At 35.2% G+C, this 22,873-nt stretch overlaps 3 protein-coding genes across 6 annotated transcripts in view; 1 reads left to right on the top strand and 2 right to left on the bottom strand.

Moving 5' to 3' along the window:
• On the top strand, positions 1–893 carry LOC129570534 (collagenase-like). The gene is made up of 3 exons (XM_055450185.1): positions 1–549; positions 628–748; positions 817–893. Exons 1-3 carry the CDS (start codon positions 37–39, stop codon positions 891–893), a joined length of 711 nt encoding a protein of 236 aa, XP_055306160.1. The 5' UTR covers positions 1–36.
• A 4,236-nt stretch (positions 894–5,129) lies between these two features.
• On the bottom strand, positions 5,130–12,580 carry LOC129570606 (C-1-tetrahydrofolate synthase, cytoplasmic). The gene is made up of 11 exons (XM_055450281.1): positions 12,399–12,580; positions 9,831–10,041; positions 9,590–9,714; positions 9,284–9,417; positions 8,814–8,914; positions 8,461–8,572; positions 7,778–8,186; positions 7,477–7,605; positions 6,277–7,299; positions 5,832–6,120; positions 5,130–5,625 (listed from the first exon to the last, which is right to left on the bottom strand). Exons 1-11 carry the CDS (start codon positions 12,431–12,433, stop codon positions 5,383–5,385), a joined length of 2,811 nt encoding a protein of 936 aa, XP_055306256.1. The 5' UTR covers positions 12,434–12,580; the 3' UTR covers positions 5,130–5,382.
• A 4,904-nt stretch (positions 12,581–17,484) lies between these two features.
• LOC129570602 (calcium/calmodulin-dependent protein kinase kinase 1) overlaps positions 17,485–22,873 on the bottom strand; it is a 103,896-nt gene continuing 98,507 nt past the window's right edge. For all 4 annotated transcript variants that reach the window (XM_055450276.1, XM_055450277.1, XM_055450274.1 and 1 more), the window contains exons 8-10: positions 22,229–22,462; positions 21,872–22,158; positions 17,485–21,635 (exon numbers count right to left, since the gene is read on the bottom strand). In XM_055450276.1, coding sequence (XP_055306251.1) covers positions 21,542–21,635; positions 21,872–22,158; positions 22,229–22,462 — 615 coding nt within the window. In that variant the 3' untranslated portion in view covers positions 17,485–21,541. The remainder of the gene's footprint in view (positions 21,636–21,871; positions 22,159–22,228; positions 22,463–22,873) is intronic.

The raw sequence follows: 22,873 nt of genomic DNA, 5'->3' as shown, positions 1-22,873 counted from the left end.
TAATTCAAGTTAATCGGGAGCTAGAAATAGGCATCGATGATTTTGCATAATTTGCAAACTCGAAATATGAAATTGCTTTTTCTGCTATTTCTAACACCAGCGTTGGCAAGAGTGTTGAACGAGAGTTCGCAATCACGCATCATTGGTGGCAAAAATGCTCGCGATGGACAATTTCCGTATATGGCTTCAATAATAGCTATCACAAACGGTTATGATATCCCTTTTTGTGGTGGTTCTATAATTTCGGAAGTTAGCATATTGACGTCTGGAATCTGTGGTCTCATTTGCGAAAAACCAGGATACAATTGTGAGGTTTGGGTCGGAAGTGTAAATCAATTTCAAGGGCAAAAATTGAAAATATCAAAAATTATAACACACGAAACAATGGATCCTTCTGCTAGTACAACACAAGTGATTGATTTGAGCATTTTTCGTGTGAGCTCGAAAATTTCAATATCCAAAACGGTTAAAGTAGCCAAATTGCCCAAACAAGACCTCCAAGACCATGAGAGTACCACAATTCTTGGATGGGGTAGCGGTGCTATTCCGGTGAGTAATAAATAATGAGCTTTGTTTTCAGTCATTTTCCGTAGTCTCTGAATGATCCTTTCTCCATTCGAAATTTAGTATCCGTATAACGTTTTACAACACGGAGCAACTGGTGCCAAACAATACAATCCAGATGAAGCCGTTGGAAAATATGCTGAAACAGAATCAGACACCGTTATGGCATGCTTTTTTGATTCCGGTGAGCTTGATCGTTTCCCAATCACGAAAGACTATTAGCTAACTTTGGCAGCATATTTAACTTTTTAGGTGGTCCCCTCATATCTAACGACCTAGATGAATTGATAGGAGTGGTTTCCTTTTTTGTTCTACAGGTTGATCCTTAAAAACTTTTTAATGAAATTTCAAGGATTCAATTAGGTTTCGATAAATGGACACAAGTATTCAACATATTCTATTTCAAAAGACTAACTATGTTGATATTTTTTTTACAGAAAACAGCCTATACACAAGAACCTATCCATATCTTGAATGGATTCTAAGCATCGGTTCGGGCATAGAAATATGTTTACCTAGATGTTCTATACTGCATAAATATGCCGAGCATAGACGCGTACGGACGACTGTGCGACGAACGTATCACCAGAGCCATCGTTGTTTGCTGTGTATTGTATTCATACGGGCCGACCGTGCATTGCGAGACGCACGCGTTAGTGTGTGTATGAATACACAGCAAACAACGATGGCTCTGGTGATACGTTCGTCGCACGGTCGTCCGTACGCATCTATGCTCAGCATATTTATCTTGCATAGAAATATGCCCGAACCGATGCTTGATGGATTCAAATAAATTCAGACAACGGAGAAAATTCAGCCAACTTTTCGCGTGACGTAAGCAATGTTATTGCGTCAATCTTTCTGGAGTTGGTTGTTATTGTCATTGTCAATTTTTCGTTTAACTAACATCATACATCACGAATTATTCGATTTCATCTGATACCAAAAAAAAATGTAAATCAGAGAAAACCAATATATTTGATGTTAGGCAGTTTTGTGAAACAAATAAAAAATAATTCACTTCTTGTGAGAAAATTTCGATGGGTTTTGAGCATGGACTGGAGAACATTAGTGTATTTACTACTACTGTATGTTGATGGCTTTGAAAAAGGGCTGGGAACTGCCCACTTTACTTACTTAATATCTTTGTGGGCAGAGTTCTACTTGAACCAAATTTTTGTAATAAATTCGTGATTATAGCAATATCCAATGGCCTTTGAAGATGGTTGTGCTCTCGCGGATCTTTAAATTCGTGAAAATCAAGTTAATTCAGAGCCTCAATTCAATGTTTTTTTACAAAAGATGTAAAATTTTGGCTAAATTCTGAACGGTTTCCAAATTCGAATGTTCATTTTTTATCAAATGTCTGAAATAACGCAAAAAATGCGCAATAATTTTCAACCCAAGCATATCTATCGAATTATCGTCAATTCGAAGCCATCTTGAACAAATTGCGTTGTCTCGCCGACGAATGTCGAATGAAATCGTTACATCAAATCTATAAAAGGAAACATTCGTTGGCGGTTCTTTATTCAGTCGTTTGTTCCATTTTTTTTTCCAAATCCATGCACTCAAAGCAGCTTCTCGATGTATTCGATGTTCAAGTCGGTGATTTTCATTTTTATTTTTTTCATTATCGAGATATCGTCAAATCACGTTGACTTCATTTTCTAAGTGTCCAATTTGGATGTCCAACGACGGTTTACAGTGGAGATGGAATGACAAAAAATGTTCACTTTAAACGTTTCCACTTGAATGTATACGTTACCATCCTTTTAAAAATTATGAATTTTGATTGAAATTGTTTGGAATAAAAAGATCGGATATGTTTCTTTGCTGTTATTTATTCAATACAATACAATTAATACACAATTGAATATTTAAAATGTATGTTTGTCATGATTGCTTACATAAAATACTTGATTTGATTGATGAACATCGATTCTCGGATTATTTTAACATGGATCTATGTTGAATATTTTTAGTATACATGAGATTGATTTTGTGATAGCAGCTGTAACTTTATCATTTAACACATTGTCGATAACGCGAGATAGACTGTGATAAAAATCTTAAGTCATAGCTCATTAGATGCTTTTTTAAAAACTATAGTAATTTGCTGAATCTGTTCCATTCAACAGTGGCTTAGTGAATGTGATGTTTTTTTTCGTTTCATTTCCACTAAGCGCGATTTTCGTATTTCCATTTGCCATTCTTCACCAAAATGCGCCAATAAATTGTCATACGATTGATGAAAATCAAGATCAAAATTGAACATCTCCAGCTGTTGAAACGTATTCAAAAACTGGATTGCATTATCAATACTGCTAACTTGATAGTACGTAAGATTTTTCAATGACGGTAATGCAGCGGCGAGTCTCGACAAAGTTTGTTGATCTCGAATGTATGGTCCGGTTATTTCCAAATTCGTGATGGTGGAATGTCTTTCAATAAATTCACACAACATATCTGATTTTTCTAAATTATTAAGATAAATTTTCAACGTTTCCAGTTGATAAAAATGGAGCGGTAAACTGAATGTTGTAGTGGCAACAAATGTTTTAACATTCGTTAAGTAGATCTGATGCTCATCATCCTCATCCATTTCAATATTAGAAATGTCTAAATCAAGAGATTCAACATTCCGTAGACTCTCGATCATATTGTAAACAACGCTATTTGATGCAGTTAGAGATACCTTTTTCAACTGTGGATTCAAACGGAACAGACACTTTACACTTTCTATGTCCCATTCGTTTGAACTCGAAATATCAGTATTTAAGCGTTCCAAATGCGGAAAATGATTTTCGATGCATTGATGTTTTAAACCTATTCCACTTTTGTCAATATTATACGTCAACTCACACATTTGTGGAAAAATCTGATTGAACCAATCCTTTCCAATAAATCCACCAACATGGTTATATATAACTTTTTTTACGTTTGGAAATGGTTTCTCGATATATTTCAGTATACTGTCTCCTTTCGAAACTCCAGCAAAACAAATTTCACCCAATGACCCAGAACAGTATTCGTTTACATAAGATGTTATATATTTATTAAATTTTAAACAATTTGTAGAAAAAATTGTTACGTTATTAACCACATGCCCGAAACAACGTAAAAATTGCAAACCAAGTTTAAAGTGGCTAATCTTTATCGAACCATCATCGGAAATTTGAAAACATTCTGAGCTTTCTCCAGTTTTCTGACGACCCAAATACGTAAAAAATGACACCTTTCCACTTATTCGACGAGCTAAAACGTAGCCGGCGGCTTTATTTAATCGTTTATTTGAATTTGCTACATTCAAGAGTTCCCTTGACTCCAAGTAATCAAAGCAGCTCTCCAGGCAATCGATGTTCATGTCGGCGATTTTCATCTTTTCGTTTTGTTTTTTCGAAATTCGGACCAACGTCAACTATTTACACTTTAACTTTGTGTACTGCAAATAAATTCAAATGTTCAGCGTTCACTTCAACGGACGACACAAGACTGATGTCAGAATGCGAATATTCTTGGCTTTTAAAGTCTTAAAGCAGGGAGAAAGTGGGCAAAGAGCTTGCAATTCGTGGAAGAGATCATTAAACTGCAATTAGAGCATGTAAATCAATCGCAGTTGTTGGAAGTGTAAACAAAGAGGAAAAGCACCCGAGAAAAAAGGGAATCACCACCAACAGCAGTGCAATTGAGACTTTTAATCCTACCTGGTGTTAATATTTCCTAGTTTTGATGACAAAATGTTACTCAGAGAAAACCAATGTATTCGATGTTAGGCTGTTTTGTGAAACGAATAAAATATGATTCAATTCTCGTAATCATAATTCGATGGGTTTTGAGCATGGACACAAGTAGTGTATTTACCGAGATAAAATAAATATTGAAACCTTATTTACCTTGATTTAACTCAAAAGTGTCAAATTATTTATGAAAAATATGTTGGTGGTCCGGAAAATAGATGCCATTCAATATTCATTCATCAAATATCGGAAACAACGTAGAAATAGCAAAACAATTTTCAATCCAAGCATATTTATCGAATTTTCGTCAATTCGAAGATATCTCGAACAAATTGTGTTTTCTCGCTGACAACATTCAGGGAACGACGAGAATCGCTACATTAAATCTATGAAGGAAAACATTCATTGGCGGTTCTTTATTCAGTCGTTTATTCCATTTTTTTTCCAAATCCATGCACTTAAAGCAGTTCTCGATGCATTCGATGTTCAAGTCGGTGATTTTCATCTTCTCGTTTTGTTTTTGCGGAAATTCGGATCAACGTCAACTGTTCACTTTAACTCTATGTGCTGCAAACAAAATTCAAATGTTCAGCGTTCATTTCAACGGACAACACAAAATTGAGGTCAGAATGCGAATGTTTTTGGTTTTATTGACTGATTTTACGAAAATAGTACAAAAAAAAGCTTGAAAGAAGCTTGAAGTTCGTGGAAAAGGTCGTTACACTGCAATTAGGACGTTAGCATGCAGTCGAGATTTTAGCGTTAGTAATCTTAAGAGTGTTGTGCATCGAAATGCTATACAAATAATTCATGCACTCAACAAAATTTTAACATAACAAATTTATTTTCGTTTTGTTCCTAAGAATACGATTAAATTTGACAATTTTCAATCGGTTCAACGAGTCGAACGTTGCACATAACGTATATATACGTTTCAACGTATGTAAAAAAATTCAATTATAATTTTCTTTTCAACAGTTTAAAAAAAATTAGAAAAAAATACATTATAACAATCAATATCAAGTTCGTCCAAAGAATCAGTGTTTCAAAGTGAAACTCCGTAAAATTAAATTGCTTTTTAGAAAAGTCCTACGATTTCACCAGTTTCGGTGTTCAAGTCCATGTCATAGAAGCACGGTCGTGTTGGTAATCCGGGCATTTTTGAAATATCACCGCAAATTGGCACAATAAAACCGGCTCCGGCCGAGATAAAGATGTCATTTACAACGATTTTAAAACCAATTGGGGCTCCTTTAATCGCTGGGTCGGCAGTTAATGAGTTTGATGTTTTTGCCATACAAATTGGAAGTCGGTTGAAACCCTGTGAACGATCGAAATTAATCGGATTATTATTAGTCATTATTGTAGAGTACACTTAAAAAGATACTTTTTGGTGAGGAACGCGTTAAGTGATCAGAGTGTTCTACCAAAACGAAAGATTTTTGGTTCGAAGGATCATTTTTTAATCCGTTTTCGAGGCACACACCGTGGATTAAAACTTCGAGTTTAAAACCAAAATCGACTTACTTGTGCATTATACAGTTGAATCTTCTCTTTGACAATGGGTTGAAGTTCAATTTCACCAGCACCGTACATCTCTTGTGCGATCGTGGCAATTTTTTCTTCAATGGACTCGTTCAAATTGTACAAGAAACGGAATGTTGATTTTTTGTTTGAGCATGCTTTAATCAAGGCTTCAGCCAATTTTTCAGCTCCTTTGCCACCTTCGGCGTAATGATGGCTTATAACTGCATCGAATGCTCCGTTGTCAATGGCTGCTTTTCGCACCACTTCGAGTTCGGCTTCAGTGTCGTTTCTGGGGGAGAAAGAGAGGTTTTTTATTGGTAAATTTGATTGAAAATCGATTTTTTTCATGCTCGAAAGAGATTCAAAAGGAGAATAGAATTTGATTGAAAAAACTTGATAGAATTTCAAGTCAAAATAATCAGAAACTAAAATATTCCAAACATACGCATGAACATTGACGCAAACCACGACTGGAACGCCGAATTTAACGCCATTGCCGATGTGTTTAATCAGATTCGGTAGACCCTGTTTGACCAAATCGATGTTTTCGCTTGTGTATTCGCTTTTCAATGGTGCACCTGGTGTAACAGCTGAGCCGCCACCGTGCATTTTCAATGCACGAACGGTTGTAACCAAAACGACAGCATCGGGTACCTTTTGTGATGTGCGGCATTTAATATCGAAAAATTTCTCCATGCCAATGTCTGATCCAAATCCAGCTTCGGTTATGCAGAAACCGTCTTGACCAACCAATTTCAATGCAATGTTATCGGCAACAATTGACGAGCAACCGTGAGCAATATTTGCGAATGGGCCGGCGTGAACAAAAACGGGTGTTCCTTCGAGAGTTTGCATCAACGTTGGTTCGATTGTGTCTTTCAACAAGATCATCAAAGCGCCGGTAATACCCAAATCATCAGCAACAACTGGATTACCGTTCAAATCAAAAGCGACCACCATTTTGGCTAAACGTTCTTTCATGTCGGTCAAATCTCTGGCCAATGCCAAAATTGCCATTATTTCACTAGCCACCGAAATTGAGAAGCTCTCCTTTCGCGTGAATCCTTTTTCGGTTTTCGATTCACCGATGGTAATTTCACGCAAGTATCGATCATTGATGTCCAAAACACGAGTCCAAACCACCTTCTTGGGATCGATGTTCAAACGACTGAATCGTGAGATTTCGTCCGCTGTTAATTCGTTTGGATCAGTCTTTTGGATGTTCAACCGTTGCAAGCGTCTCAATTGAATTGGTGAAAAACTACGTTTGCCCTTGATGACTGGCACGAGACGATTGTACAGAGCCTCGGTGGTTTGCGTTGACTCGTGAAAAATACGAGCATCCAATTGAGCAGCCAAGAGATTGTTGGCCGCCGTAATGGCATGAATGTCACCGGTTAAATGCAGATTGAAATCTTCCATCGGAATTACTTGACTGTATCCACCACCAGCAGCACCTCCTTTGATTCTGGAAAATAATGGTTTTTTTTGTTAGTGGGAAATATTTTTGAGTAAATTTTTTAAGGCTCATTTCGAATTTGATGGCAATGAAAATGGTATGCTAGTTAAAATTGGGTGCTGTTTGCAAATTTTTTTTTTTTATCACGAGCTTTGATCAAAACTGAAGAACGGAAACAATTCTCACCCGAAAGTTGGTCCTTGCGATGGTTGACGCAAACAAGCGAAAGTATTGACACGTTTTGTAGCGGCCAATGCTTGTGTCAAACCAATGGTACACGTACTTTTGCCCTCTCCCAATGGTGTTGGCGTGATTCTATTGGGTTAAAGATGGAAAATTTCAACTTTTTTATTGCTTGAGTATTGAAAATTGATAGAATTTGAAGTTTAAAACTTCACAAAACATTTGATGCGAATGATTATTGCTGGGATATTCAATGAATCACGTCATTTCCAACTGATATAGAATCTATTTCCACGTTACTCACCCAGCAACGACGACATATTTTCCATCGGGTCTATCTTGAAGTCGAGTAAGTGTTTTCAGTGAAATTTTCGCTTTTTTCGGTCCAAACAAGTGCACTTCACTTGATTGCAGTCCAATTTCATCGGCCAATTTCTTAATATCTTTCGGTTGTTGAGCGCGTGCAATTGCGATATCACTTGGAACTGGTTTGATCAAATGCAATGGCAATGTGCTTAGATTCCAGTCTTTGCCGGTGATTCTCTCTACCCATCGCAAATAGGATTGAACCGTGTTCTTCATCAACATGGCCACCGTCATTGGACCAACACCGCCTGGCACTGGCGTTATGTATGATGCAACTTTTGATGCTTCGTCGTAATCAACGTCACCGCACAAACGCTGCACTGACTTGTTGGTGGCCGTATCGAGCACTATAGAGGAAGAAAGGTGTTGAATTATTAGCTCATGAAGAGAGTTTATCAGCTGAAGATCAATGCTTGAAGCATAAGATCATTGTTGAATTCAATTTATTGGCCAACAAAACCGACAAAACCAACAAAATGAGGTGAAAAAAGAGAAAACAAATGAGAAAAAACTTGAAAAAGGGAAAAAATGGAGAAAAAAATCCTTCTTTCGCTGGTTTTTCATCCTTTTATCCCTTGAATCAAATGTTTTGAAAAAGCCTGATTTCCCATTCTAACTCACCTGTAATCGAATTGATTCCACAGTCAATAACAACCGCATTTGGTTTTATCCAGTCTCCCTTCACGAATTTTGCTGAACCGATGGCGACTACTAAGATGTCGGCTTCTCTGATCTACAATCAAAGGACATTTTTGAATAGATTTTAGACAATTTAACCATTTTTCACTTAAATCAAGAGAAGATTGACAAACATTTTCCGAGGAAGAACATTCGCACGGATAAAAAAATTGAATTGAATCGAAACCAAAGAAGAAATTGACCGAAATTGAACTGAAATTTTCGAATTTCAAACAAGTCAGCTCTGAATATTAACAATATGAACTAAAAATCTATCGGTGACTTCAATTACTTACCACATCGGGTAGGTTTTTAGTTTTTGAGTGGCAAATTGTGACGGTTGCATGATGCCATTTGAGTAGCTCGGAGACAGGCGTTCCAACAATCTTACTGCGACCTTTAGTTCAGCACAGAAGGGAAAAAAACATGTTATTTATTGTCTGATTCCATATTTACGAACTAATTATCAGCGTTTATTTGTTCGGTTTGCACTAACAAATTTATTTAAATGTTGCTTTGTCATGGAAAACATGAAGTCACGAGATAGAGATAAAAGCATAGACCGAACGAGAAAAAAAAAACGTGACCTAAGTTCACAAAATCGTTAAGTAACCGAGCGAATAATACGGCTTAAAAGTGTTTTCAAATGAAATGTACTGTTACTCATGTCAAAAATAAAAGCTAAAGATTTAATGTGCTAAAACTACTAAAAGTAGATTAGAATTTGGCTAGTATTTAGTATGCCATGGTGCTGGATTTGTCTTACCAAGAACAACGGCTCTGGCGCCAGCAATTGTGATGCCAGCGCGTTTGATCAATTCGATGCATCCGTTTGGTGTGCATGGAACGAAACCAGTCTTGGTGTTGATTGCCGTTCGGCCCTCATTCAATGTGTGCAATCTATATTTGAATGGGACAAAAAAATGTGGTAAGAAATGGTTCACAATCAATTGAAGTGAGTGTCTAAAATGCCGTTCAGTTTGAAACTCTTATCGCAATGTGAATGAGAATGAATGAAAAAGGAACACATAAAATAAATGAATGGAAACAAGCAAATATTCGTTCTATTTACCCATCAACATCTTTTTCGGGGCTCACGTAATCGGTGACCAAATCAGAGTCAATCTTCTCCTCACAATCCAATGGCATTTGAACGATAATACCATGAACGTTGTCGTCATTGTTTAATTCGTCCAACTTTGAGTGATTGAAACAAAACCGATTACTTATATTTTTGTTGAATAAATTGGTTTTAGCTTCGTAAAGTCCATCATAAAAAGGAAACAAATTTCCAAAACAGTGCAGTACGATACCTTTGCCAAAAGTTCACTTTGTGTTATTGTTCTTGGCAAATTCACATGTTGCGCTTCAATGCCAATTTCGGCGGCGGCCCTAATTTTCATACGAATATACACATTCGAGTCATCACGTCCACCGACTTGTACAATTGCCAATCCCGGCACTAAAGTTGGGTACTTATTCTGAATATCCGAAACTTGCTGCTTTAATTCCGCACGAATTGCCCTGTAAAACAGAAATTTTCTCTTTAATTTGCTTTCTTTCACTCTTTTTCTTCTTTTTTGATCATTTATCGTCGAAATGCAATCATCAAGTGCAGTCTATCTCACAAAAATACGCTGATTTATCAGCATCTTTGACAATTTCGAAACCAGATAAGCCCAATTCAGTTTGACTTTTGCACATTTTTTTCCCTTCCTTCTGAGTTCAACCGTTTTTGTTCTCAACAGTGAAATGCATTACGTTTCATGAAAAGAGCAACTTTTTTCTTGCACTCTCTTCTCTCACACTTGTCTCTCACGCTCTTTTCTTGCACCACTTCTCTTACACTTAATTCGAAAAAAAAGAACACTCTTTAATTAAACTCTTTGAGCAAAAAATCAGTTTGATTATGAAATCGATTTGTGATGATGTTTTTCTTGTCACAGAGAAATTCGAATCGAGGCGATAAATAAAGGCAAAAAATTGATAATTGCGTGTACTAGTATCAGCAAATTGGAAGGCATTCGAAATTGATAAGCCACTAACGAAGTAGTCATGTGTTGATGTTAAGCGTATCAAACCAGTTCCCATCGATTCCATAACATCGTTAACACTTCAATCACGTAATTAAAACAAGCGATTAAAAAATTGTTTACCGACGAATCGAGAATAACAAACACTGTCTGATGGGAGATTAACAACAATCTGTAGAAAAATTCGTCGTGAATGACATGAATTGGGCTAGGAGTTGATGAAAATGTGTGACTTCAAGTTCTTCAAACTAAATCGAAAGTTAATTCAATTATAAAACTTATTCCAAGCATAATAATTGAAGAAATCCTTTGCAAGTGTCTATCATCGTCTGAAAATCTACAAAATAGCCTAAAAATCTTCCGAATTCTTGAAAATGTACCGAGAAAAAAAACTCCGTTGAATTTCGAAAAACGGCAATCACTTGAAATATTCTTTAAAAATTGTGCATTTTCATCAATAATCTCTTGAAAGAGATAGAAGAAGAATGAAGTCTCTTTAAAAAAAGAACACACACACGATTCTCAGTGTTTTGTCACAGTTGTCAGGCTCTTCAACATGCCACTATCTTTCAGTCGAAATTGTTGTTGTTCACAGAATACAATGTTCACTGTCATTGTGTGACACACTCATTGTGAGAACTGTCAAAAAGGCCGGTTCTCCGACCAAACAAACCATCAATTCTGCTCTCTGTTGTTGTTTATATATTTTGCTTATCACTTACTTTGCCGTGTCAGTTCCACACAGTTTTTGTACCACAATACAATTAAATACCAATTATCGAACAAGTAAAAATCTATTTTAAGTCAAACGCGAGCGTATTTTTATCGTGAATGAAATTTTAATCGACATTGTGTCTCTAGAATAGCTGAATTCCAACTGAACGACTGTTTTTTTTACATTTTCTTACACAATTCATTCCATTTACATACGGACGGTGTGCGTACGCATCAGCTGCACGCATGCGCTGTGTAACTCAAACATCTGTCTAATTTGGGTCTGAGACAAAAAAAAAATTGAATTTCTCGCCGGTCTCTAACATGATTCCACACTGCACCTAAATAGAACTTGTTTTTCTTGAAATACAACATTTTGCTTTGGAAACAAAAAATTATCATCCGTTGACACTTTTTACCAATGCAGCAGAGAATACGATATTTAAATCCGTCTTGTTATGGTTTCTCTGGAGAATGCGATCGGAGAAATTGAATTCATTGAGTTTATATCATTTTCGTTGAACAAAATTCAATCTCTTTCTTGGAATGAAGAATTTTTCTTTGAAAAATACGATATTTTTTGGTCAAAGGCATGAATTTTCAAATCAAAGGCAATTTCATCATTTAAAATGGCATGAAGGTCTTCCAGAGAAATTATGAGATAGAAAAAATGGAAAAAAATGATGCAGAAAAGTTGAAACCACTTTTTTGGAATTTTTAAAGTGTTTAAAAAAACTTGAACGTTTATGAAAAAACGAAGAAAGTATGAGGCAATGAATGAATAGAGTTAGAAATAATTGGCGCTATTTGAGTCAAACATAGTCACGATTCGGAATGCAATAAAAATACGACGATGTCTTTTTCTTTCATTCAGAACAATCAAAGAAAAAAGAGTGAAAAACCGGAAATTATTGAAGAAAACATTTGCAACACAAAGAAAAATGAAGAAAAAAGTCAATCAAACGACTGAATTAAGTGTTCGCGAAGTAGGAAATATTGATGTGAAACCAAATAAAAGGAATGAAAGAAAATCCACGAAACAAGACGATTCAATTTCGGTAGACAAACGAAAAAAATAAGGTCCAAATAATGAAATCAATTAACACATCATGTGTCGATTCGTTTATCACTTACTTGGCGGTTTCAGTTCCCGAAATGATTTTGGCCATATTTTACTACACAAATAAAAGTGTTTGTTGTTCGATGTTTACCAATCAGTAGCTGCAGCTCAACTGGTGCTTTGAATCGTTGTTTGCGACAAGCATACGTGCTAGTAAGCCGATTAACACAGTGTGTGTAGTTCACCTCTACAGACTGTGTCGCCTATTGCACAGTGTGTAATACAGGCTCTTTAATACAAACACACAGCTTAGGTTTACGACTTTGCTAACCTCTGTTTATCTTATCAACGCAGTATTCAACAACGAATAAAAACCAGTGACTGCGTACGCAACTCACACATAATACCACAAGCAAACATAAACCAACCCAAAAATTCTGTGTGTGGCGCTGTTTGTTTTGCTTGAAATTTTGAATTTTTTTCGGTATTTTATTTTGTTACTTAACACGCATATCAATTGAATGGCAAATGCATACAGTTGCAATGGTTGACACTTGTCTTATCGCCACAGCCAAATAAGCTGATCGACTGAAAAATAGCTCATTTCAAGATGAAATCGATGATTAAGAAACAAAACACCAAGTGTTGAAGTGTTATTTTATTTTAATAACCTTGTCCGCATATCTCACTTAATTCTTAATTACACAATTTTTCAACGTTCAACCACGTACAAACTCGATCGCATTAAATCGATTCCTTTTTTCAGCAAATGATTTTCTGTGGTCATTTATTGTTTTAAATGAAGTGTATGTTGTAGGATAGTTATGGCATTTTGATTTATTTGCACAATCCATTTTTTTTATTCAGAATAATTTATAGATTAACAACTGTATCAGACACGTTCAAATTGAAATTGAAATTGAAAAAAAAAAAATAACTTCTTTTCGATCTTCGCCTGTTTTTGGACTGTCTGGGAAATTTGTATGAAAACCTCGGATCCTCGCGAGAATTACAATTGGTTTATGTGGTAAAATTTACATCGAACTCTTCGAATTCGGTTCATGATCTACTTTAGTCGAACATTTTTGAGCGGAATCATGTCATCGTTCTCAAACAGCTATAAATGAAAATCAATGGCTTCCCATTGAGCCATCATTCGACCAGTTTCGAGATTCTTACTTCCTCAGACGTCTTGCTCCCATATATGAGGCTGTGAGAATGAAAATGGCAATACAGGAATAAACATTCTGAAACGCATCAAGAAAAAAAATTCGCAAAAGTGAATCATGAGTTCTGAATATGCAAAAGTGAAACATGAATTTACATGGGCAGCATAGGAGGTTCATGGTTCACTTCTGCGTATTCAGAACTCATGATTCACTTTTGCTAATTTTTTTTTCTTGATGCGGTTCAGAATTTTTATTCCTGTATTGCCATTTTCATTCTCACGGCCTCATATGGCATATATGCTCACACTCAGGTGCAATTATCTAATGTAACAATAACTTTATAGTTCAAATGTTCAAACTAATGTGTAATAATGGCATTCAGTAGAGATGGTACCAATATGCCGAACAAAACACTGTAACTGCGTTTTGGTTCAAACCATTGTATATCGTACCTAACCAAGTTAACCAAGTAAGTAAAGTAAGTGAAATAAATTGAATATACGATAAAAAATTTGTCAAAAACAACTGAAAGAAGCGTAACACAACTCGAGAAAAGGCTTGAAGTAAATAAGAAATTGAAATTAAAGTTTCGACAAATCTCTGAAGATTATGTAAAAGGAGCAAGCAGTCTTGTAGAGCTATGGATGGTAAATAATGAGAAGAAAAATATCAATCACCAAAAATTCAACAATGCAGAAAAATTACCTTTCCGAAGATTTCCAAATTGCAGTGAATTAAACCGAGTCCAGTAAAATGCACTGGCTCCTGCGACCGAGCAATGATCAAAATGAAATATTTCCGTAATTCTGGCGGATAATCAAGCCAATTCGAAGCATATGCAGTATGACCAATGTCTGCCATGTGAGTGGTGGCCAAGGTTGCGAAATAGCACAGAAGAAATGGCCATGTGTTTGAAGTGAGCATACAGAGTAGGTGAAAAAATACCGGTCCCAATTCAAATGTTGACTGTTAAATGAATGATAAAGGAAGAGAATGGACGTTTGAACAGGAAAAGAGCCAATTGAAATTGAGAATGAATTAGATTGATTTCGAGCATAGTCTGAATTAGATTTTAAAATACACTTACGTGTTCAATGCTATACAATGAAGAGGCCAAAAATAGAACATTCGTTGGGAGCAGTACAAAAACCAATCCACTATTTATATCCGATGTCATTTTACAAATCCTAACAAAGCAAAATTCATTCCAGACATTTACTCTACAATCTGGGGTGCGTTGCATATTTATTATGGATAGTGTTGGCCGTCGAACACTTTTCGAACGCTTGTTTGATCGTTCGATTTTAAAAAATTATTTTGATCGTTTGTCCGTTGTTCGGGCGGAATAACATTAAATTTTGAATGAAAAAAAAAAGACTTTTTCCGGACATTTTCGAAATAATTTTTTTTTTCCAAATTTTCGATTGAACGAACGAACTGATTACAATTATGAAATTATTATTATTATATCGACTCACTCATAGATATTGACCTGGATCTCTACTGCCTTGTGAAGGTTCTGTTTAATCTTCATGTATCGCTTGCGATATATTGCAGGATTTTTTCCGTCCACATTTAGCTCCAACTCTTTGGCAATTGAACGCATGAGCAAAGCAAAGTGATTGTAAATTGCGCCAATGTACAAGCAGCAACAAACAAAGTATGACGTGGCTACAGAAATGCAAGTAGCATATGCAATACTGGTGGAAATTTGTATCAACCACATTAGGTACCAGCCCCAAACTTTGTCCGTATCAAATGGAGACGCCAAGATGAATGGCAATCTCCACTCCGATGTATCCATATTTCCAATAATTATATTGTAAATGGAATAAAAAAGAGGAGGCATAAACATGGTTTGATTGGCCACACTATATGAACACATCACTTTGGTAAACTTGCGACATTTTCGTTCGATTTTCCGATAGATATCGGATATCTCATCCTCTTCACCTAATTATGTAGAATAAAAGGAGATTTTATTTGATTGAAAAATATGTTATTGGCACAGAACATTTTAGAATTGACCTTGATCTACAATCTGTTGCAGTTTACCGCGTAAAATTTGAATTTTTTTCGCATACAAGCCAAGATTAAGAAACATTCCTTCGGCTTGTATTGCACCAAGCAATGTTATGTTGGCATTTAGGATCAATTCAATATTTGGCCAATTGTCATAAGCACCCAACGCACTTAATAGGATACAAATGATTGACAGGCCGAGCACTGTTTGAGCAGCGAACGATTTGAAAAAATCCTTTGTTGGATTTATGGAATTTGACGAATTTATTCCCAATTTGGCCATGAAGGCTAAGTTATATTTTAAAACTTCTAGTTTTAACATTAATTCTACTTTCCCAACAAATTTAATGTGAACAAGATTGGATTATCTTCTTGAAATGAATAATTCCTTCGATTTTCTTTCAATTTTTCGCTTCTATCGTTTCACAAATGAATTTCGATTTTGAAAAGAACTTTTTACAAGTTATTTTTCAGTTTATCAGATTTATAATGTTGAAGAATTTCGGTTAAATCAGCAATCGGTAGATCGTATTGTAGTTTACTGTCTTTTCTGAACCTTCCTCATCGGTCTTTTATACCACTATTTCGTCTCAATTATTCAGTGAAAATTCAATTTCTAGTACACACGGACATCTGTTTTCGTCATATTAACCCATTTAGAATAGATGGGTATTCAAATCTTGGAAGATGTGAGTGATGTTTAGCAAGAATTTTTTCTTCCAATTTTGAATGCTTCCAACTGAAGTTGGAAAATGTTTTGTAACATTTAAAAATTGAATGGAAGCGCTAAAAGGTTAGTTGACCTCGAAATCTAACAATTTACGTATGAAAACAAATATATCACTTTTTAGTCATATTTCGTGACGCAAATGAGTTGATGGAATCAAACGGAAAATGGAACAAGGAAAACTATTTCGGGGCGGTGACCACACACATTGACAGTCCGGGTTACGTAAATCATATCATTTCGCCTTAAATGAACTGCTGAGAATATTTGTTGGATGTGTTTTCATGCTAAAACTAAATGTGAAACTTGGAAAAAGTTGTAACAAATAGCGAGGCAAGTTTTGTTGTTATCCCGAAAAAAATAACTTCTCCAAGATTGACACACGTCCAACAAATGTCCTGAACAGTTCATTCAAGGCGGTATGATATGATTTACGTAAACCGACTTTCAATTGTGTGGTCGCCGCCCCGAAATGGCATTTCATTTAAAAACCATTTCGAGTATTCTCTGAAACGGAACAAACATCATCAACAATTCATGATGACATTGTAAAAATATGCAGGTGAAAGCATGCGGTTTTTAGGTATTGCGAAAGAGAAATCGAGAAATTGTATTCAGTTTTGTCATATCAAAATAATGAGAAAAAAATCTTCATTGTTCAACTGAAGCATTTTCTTTAGCATAAAGAGAATCGATATCGTTATTTATTTGCGGTTAAAATAATAACATGCATATATTTGGTGGACTATTGCAAATAGCTATGGAAATTATAATCGTATGTCACACTTGACCATAAATAAAAACAATGTGAATAAAAGCTGAACTCATATGATGAAATTTTGAGCTTTATTTGACGTAGTCTTTTTACATAATTTTCTCACATGACGTGTCTCTACTTGCCTAGTAGTGTTTGTATTTCATTCCCGCTACGATGGAGCTTTTATTCAAATTCCCAGACCGTTTTATATGCTAATTCAAATTGAAATGTGTACGATTTAAGATCGACAGTTATTATTTCTACTTCGCATAACATACGGGGCTCATGATCGATTTTGACGATATGATCCTTTGAATCAAAGGAGTGATTTACTTACTTTTTATCCAACTTGTTTGAAATTGTCGCTGCTTTCACTTTGTGAACGTTCTTGATTTTATTTTCCTCCTAAACCAAGAGACGAGACTCACTCTAATGAAATCAGAGTTGTTTTCCTTACAGAAAAAAGGTGAAATAAAACGCCAACATTTCGAATGGTTATCGAATTTTGATTTATTTACAGAGTTGAACTTTTTCATTCATAAAAATGCTTTTTAAGGGTGTTTTTATTTTACTTAAAATCTAAATCAATCGAATAGATGCAATTTAAATGCAGCTAAATATATTTTCTGTTTTTTCTTTTTTGAAGAAAAAAAGTTCTGAGTTAAAATGAATTCATTCGAGAATTTATCACGCAACTTTAGATTGATGGATTTCAGTAAAATTTGTGTAACTGATTGAATATTCTACGAAGTACCATGACTGCAAGAATAGTTGTACTATTCTTGCAGTATAGGACTCTTTGTTATTCGATCGTTCCATTTTTGGAGTGTGTTTGAATTTATCACGGAACTCTTAAAAATTGAGATATGAATTGATTTAAGTAAAAAGGTGCATAATTATGTTAATATCAATTCTCTAGTTGGTTAAGCTTGAAATGAATTTTTTTTTTATAGAAAATGTAATATTTGTTTAAAAATTGATTGAAAATTTATCTGAGGTGCAGAAAATTAGATCATTAGAATGATGGAAAAGTACTAAATATATGATTGAAAAGTCGGTCACAAGCGTCGTGGTGAAGTGGGTGCCAGGAGACGCCATCTCGTGTCAAACGGCAACAGTTCGGAGGGAAAAAAGCTATTGTACTTATGCTTACACGAATAGCTTGCCTCAAAAGCGGTTTCATTTGACACTTTTCCCTATGTTTAGACATTTTCCACCTCAAACGGTCAATGTGTACAAGCTTTGGTTTTGCTTCTCTTGGAATGTGTACTTTTTAAATGTTTACTTCAACGAATATGCATGTCGCAAATTAACCACATCATCTTCTGCGTACAAAATTTGACCGTGAAGGAATTGACCTCTTGTGTAAAACATTTTTCATCGCATTGCACCGTGAATTCATAGCGGATTGGCTCAACTAGCATCTATATTCTAAGATGGAATTTCTCAAGCATAGAAAACATATTCGGGTCACATTTTGTGTTCGATTGTGAAGCTAATATCGTTAAATTTTCTCAATTATAACTAATCCTAAACAAAAGTATAAAATTTAATTTATTTTTATTTTTTTTTTTTAAACTAAGAATTCATTGAAATGGTCCCGAAAACAAAATTTTATCGCTACACAATTCTCTGTGACCATCTAGGAGATTCAAAAATGGGGAACGATAAACGTGATCAAACGTGTGAAGGAAGTGAATGGTTTTTTTTGGGTTTTGGAAATGATCGGTGAAAATGCGAATTTAAACAGTGGAAGAGTAAAAGATTCGGTGCAAAATACCACAGCGTTTGTTTGAAGTGATTTTCTTCTTCTTTTGATTCTTTGAAACGCAATTTTTGTAGTTCAATTGATGAACTGAAAGTTATTTTCATGCCGGAGCGCACGTATTTGTATTAAGTTTTAATTTTATGTTATTATGTTAAAACTTTAAACGCATTGTCTTATTTGCGATGATTATGCAGAATAATTGTTCGAGACTAATATAGGAAAATTGTATTTTTGACAAATTTGATGAAAAAGATACACGTTTTTTTCCTGAAAGAATAACATTTCTTCGAAATAAAGATGGAATTCGAACATATTTTTTCTTCTACATATATATGTATTTTCATATCCATATTCATTTATGCCTTTCAATATTCATTCCATTTCGAAAGAAGCGGAGCAATTTGATCGAAATCAAGTCAATTGGGAGTGTGTTTCGAGTCGCGTCTAATCAATTTTTCACAAAGTGTTCGAAACATCGAACATTTTGCATGACGAAACCGCACCGGAAAGGGTGAGATAGAAAATGTACATGACCAGTAGAAAATCGGCTAAGTAAGTTCTTGAATCCGAACTCAAACTCAGTTTTAAGCAGTAAACAGATCGTTTGTTTCACTCTGATTGAAAACAATTGAAAAAAAAATTCCATTTCAAACTATCTTCGATCCAGTTTCAACATTTTGAATATATTCAATGAATCGAAGCGACACCATTTTTCACTGAAATTTTTTTTCGTACCATTTTTTCGTAAATTGACCAATTTCGACACTATTTCCAAACTCCTCATATCGTTTCATACGTTTAAAGAGTAGAATCGTTTCCCCTTAATATCTAAAAAATTTATTGAAGAAGTCAAGCGCAACACATTCACCATTCATAAATTCATGTGAATTGTTGATTGAACATTTACAATTTGTTTTTAAAGCGTATGGATTGATTGGTCATGTCATTGTTTTTTTTTATGTACAGTACACAGACATTCGGATTTTTTTTTCTTTTCATTTTACTTACATCACTAGAAAATTACATATTTTGACTTAAAAAGTAAACGAAAGTGAAAAATTCTTTGACATTTGAAAGCAGTTCCATCAGTTTTGACGTCGGTCGCAATGAAATCGAGCACTATTCACTGAACAAAAAGTAAAAGACTTTAGGTAGAATCGTAGAAACGACAATGACGGACGATTTGGTTCGGTTTGATGGATTTTCTTCAATTCTTGACTTTCATGGATTTTTAGGGCTGCTTTTGAGCCAATTTATACCTAATTTCCAGCCAATTTGTGCCTGATTTCATATCTTTTGGGTTGAAATTCAGTCTCTTTGAAACGTAAACTTGGAAACATAACTCAAAATTCTCTATTTTCATTCCAAATTTCATAGTTTGTAGTGAAAATGTATCATTTGAAGGCAAACTTCTTTAAAAATGAGAATATTTCGGTAAAAAAAAGGAAAAAAATTGAAGCTACTGATTTAAAAATGTTCATTTGAAATGTCTCCTAAGTAGACTCTCCTTAAAAACATTTTCAGAATTTGGAATGAGAAAAACTCCTTTTTTTAAACAACGTACGTGGTTTGGAGAATCGGAGTGAACTTTGTTTCTTTTTAAATTGGCACAAAAATCCGATCCAACATCGTTTTTCAACAACAACAAAAAAACATTCAATTCACCCACTGATACATGTACTTGGCTCAAGCAGCTTGGACACCAAATAGCGTCTCCCATTGAGCGACTCTATCAATGCAATTGGCAAGTCGTAAAAAGTCATTTGTGGAAAAAAAAAACTCTTCGATTTCCATTCCAATAGAGCGTCAAACTAGTGATGTGTTGAAATGCAAGTTGTAAACAGTAATCGATTGAAAACTATTGACGTAATCCGAATGGAATACAGAAGGAAAAATGTAAAACTCATCTAGCCACTGTGTGTGTGTACGAGTGTATTTTGTCGTATGGAAAAATCGATTGAGCGATTTATTTCTTTATGGTTGATAATAATCCTCTTTATCAAAAGAACGACTCAGTCAGCTGTCTACCAAGAAAGCGAATTTGTTTTTCTTTCTTTTGAGAAGTGAGCGAATGCATCGAATCATTCTTCCATTCCAGTTTACATTCGATTACGTTCCGTTGCTCTACTTATGACTATAAAAACTTTTAAGCTTGAATTTTGATAGTTATAAAAACTGTGAATTGATTCGAATATAGATAGTAAATATGCGAGCGCATATTGATCTTAATCTAACTGTGTGTGATTGTGTGTGTGTTTAAAATTTGCGGAATTTGGTTCCATGCAGCGTAAAATGTAAGTAGTCTTGTTGCGTGCTAGACTAGTAACTTGTGATTAAGATTCGCATTCTTTTTTTTTATGTACACTCTAATCAATGTGCGAAAAAAATAGAGAAAAAAGAGAATAAAATCAAAGCGGACTTATATTTGTATTGTTTGCTTAAGCTATGAAAAAAAAGAATCGAGAATAAAAGCTAACCCTTGAAAGTCCCATTTTGTGTGTGTGTGTGTGTGTGTCTCTGTTTACTTATGTGCTGTTTTTCTAAATGTCAAGTGTTAAAAATCGAATTGTGTGCTAGATTTTTCTTTTCTGCATATTTATATCACCATAGCGTCGACCTAAACCATCGTACAAAGCTTGAACATATCACTCACGAGAGGAAGCCTACACTCGAACTACATCGAAGATTTATCAAGAGATAGTCCCAATCAATAATCCAATTACTTAGCGTGTGTCTATGACAAATAAAACGGCTTAATTCAGACGTTGCGAGACTTAATATGCATTGTCTGCATCGGTTGAGGTATCACTGCATGGGCTGACAACGCCTTCACTCACCGACGGCAAAATGTTATCACTCGACAGTTGTCTGCGGAAAGATTGAGACGAAGCAAAACAAATAAGTGGGACGAATATTAAAATTGAATTTTCGAGGAATTTTCCTTTAAATTTACTTTTATCAATATTTTTACGAATTTTTTTTCTCTTCTCCTTGAATTTACATTGAACAAAAAAGTGAATACTTATGAAGGTTTGGTTCAAATTTTTAATTCAATATTCAAATGCATGGATTTATTAAAAAAAAAATCCCAGTTTTTGGCTTACCTTTCAATCATATGATAAGCACCGGGTGCTGAATTGGAGCGTCCAGCGCGTGTGAATCGTTCCAAACGTGAACCGCCTCGTTGAGGTGCACGCCCCGAAACCGGTTTATTGAATGGATTTTGGAATGAGTGCTTCTTAAGCATGGTTTTGATTAGAATCAATGTGTCCAACTTTGGAATGCTCTTCACCACTGAATTGATGTCCATTTCATTGACTTCAACCAAGCGACAATTTTCATCTTCACTTGGCAATGGATGAACATCGTTAGAAGTGACCCATGGATGTTCCTAAAGTGAAACAAATGCACATTTAATATATACGGTTCGTGTCAAGAAACTCCATTTCATGTAAACTCACTTTAATCTGTGGCAATGTGATGCGTTTGGATGGGTCTTTCTCAAGCATTTTAACGATTAAATCGCGGAGTTCGGCGCTAATCACAATATCGGACGGGAATTGTAAGCGATCATTTTTGATTTTCTCATAAACCGATGGCACATTGTTTGCCATATACGGAACACTACCATACACCAATGAATATAAAGTTGCACCAAGCGCCCAAATGTCTGCCGCTTTGCCACTGTACGAGTACTGGAAAGAAGAAAAAAAAACAGATAGGATTAATATTTAATCGATTCGATTGACAAATCGAAATATGTTGTCCAATGGGAAATTTGTATGTGGTTTCATGAAATGGCAATTTGTGGGGTCGATTGGCGGTTACCGAAACGAAAGTTTGCCTTTTCAGTTTTAATTACTTCTTTTACTTCGAAAGAAGTTTTTATTAATATCGTTATTATAATCCAATTGAGGGATCAATATCAATACGATTGACCATATGTGGAGAACGAATACGAGAAATTAAGCGAATTCATGCTCCTTTCGATTATACGACCATAAGCCGATTCCGATTTTCCCAACCCGTCTCTCTCTCTCTCTCTCTCTCTCTCTCTCTCTCTCTCTCTCTCTCTCTCTCTCTCTCTCTCTCTCTCTCTCTCTCTC

The sequence above is a fragment of the Sitodiplosis mosellana genome, unplaced genomic scaffold (genome assembly GCF_009176505.1).
Source record: "Sitodiplosis mosellana isolate CC-2019 unplaced genomic scaffold, AAFC_SMos_1.0 Smas_scaffold_61, whole genome shotgun sequence".
NCBI classification, from domain to species: Eukaryota; Metazoa; Arthropoda; class Insecta; order Diptera; family Cecidomyiidae; genus Sitodiplosis; species Sitodiplosis mosellana.
This window is presented reverse-complemented; position numbering and strand designations above follow the sequence as displayed.

Bases quoted from the DNA above. Each gene is read 5' to 3' on its own strand.
- LOC129570534 (XM_055450185.1), top strand. From the start codon at position 37: ATGATTTTGCATAATTTGCAAACTCGAAATATGAAATTGCTTTTTCTG. The intron at 550-627 runs GTGAGTAATAAA...TTCGAAATTTAG, and splicing joins GGGGTAGCGGTGCTATTCCG to TATCCGTATAACGTTTTACA. The intron at 749-816 runs GTGAGCTTGATC...TTAACTTTTTAG, and splicing joins GGCATGCTTTTTTGATTCCG to GTGGTCCCCTCATATCTAAC.
- LOC129570606 (XM_055450281.1), bottom strand. From the start codon at position 12,433: ATGGCCAAAATCATTTCGGGAACTGAAACCGCCAA. The intron at 9,715-9,830 runs GTATCGTACTGC...AATCACTCAAAG, and splicing joins AAAGTGAACTTTTGGCAAAG to TTGGACGAATTAAACAATGA. The intron at 9,418-9,589 runs GTAAATAGAACG...ATTCAAATATAG, and splicing joins CCCGAAAAAGATGTTGATGG to ATTGCACACATTGAATGAGG.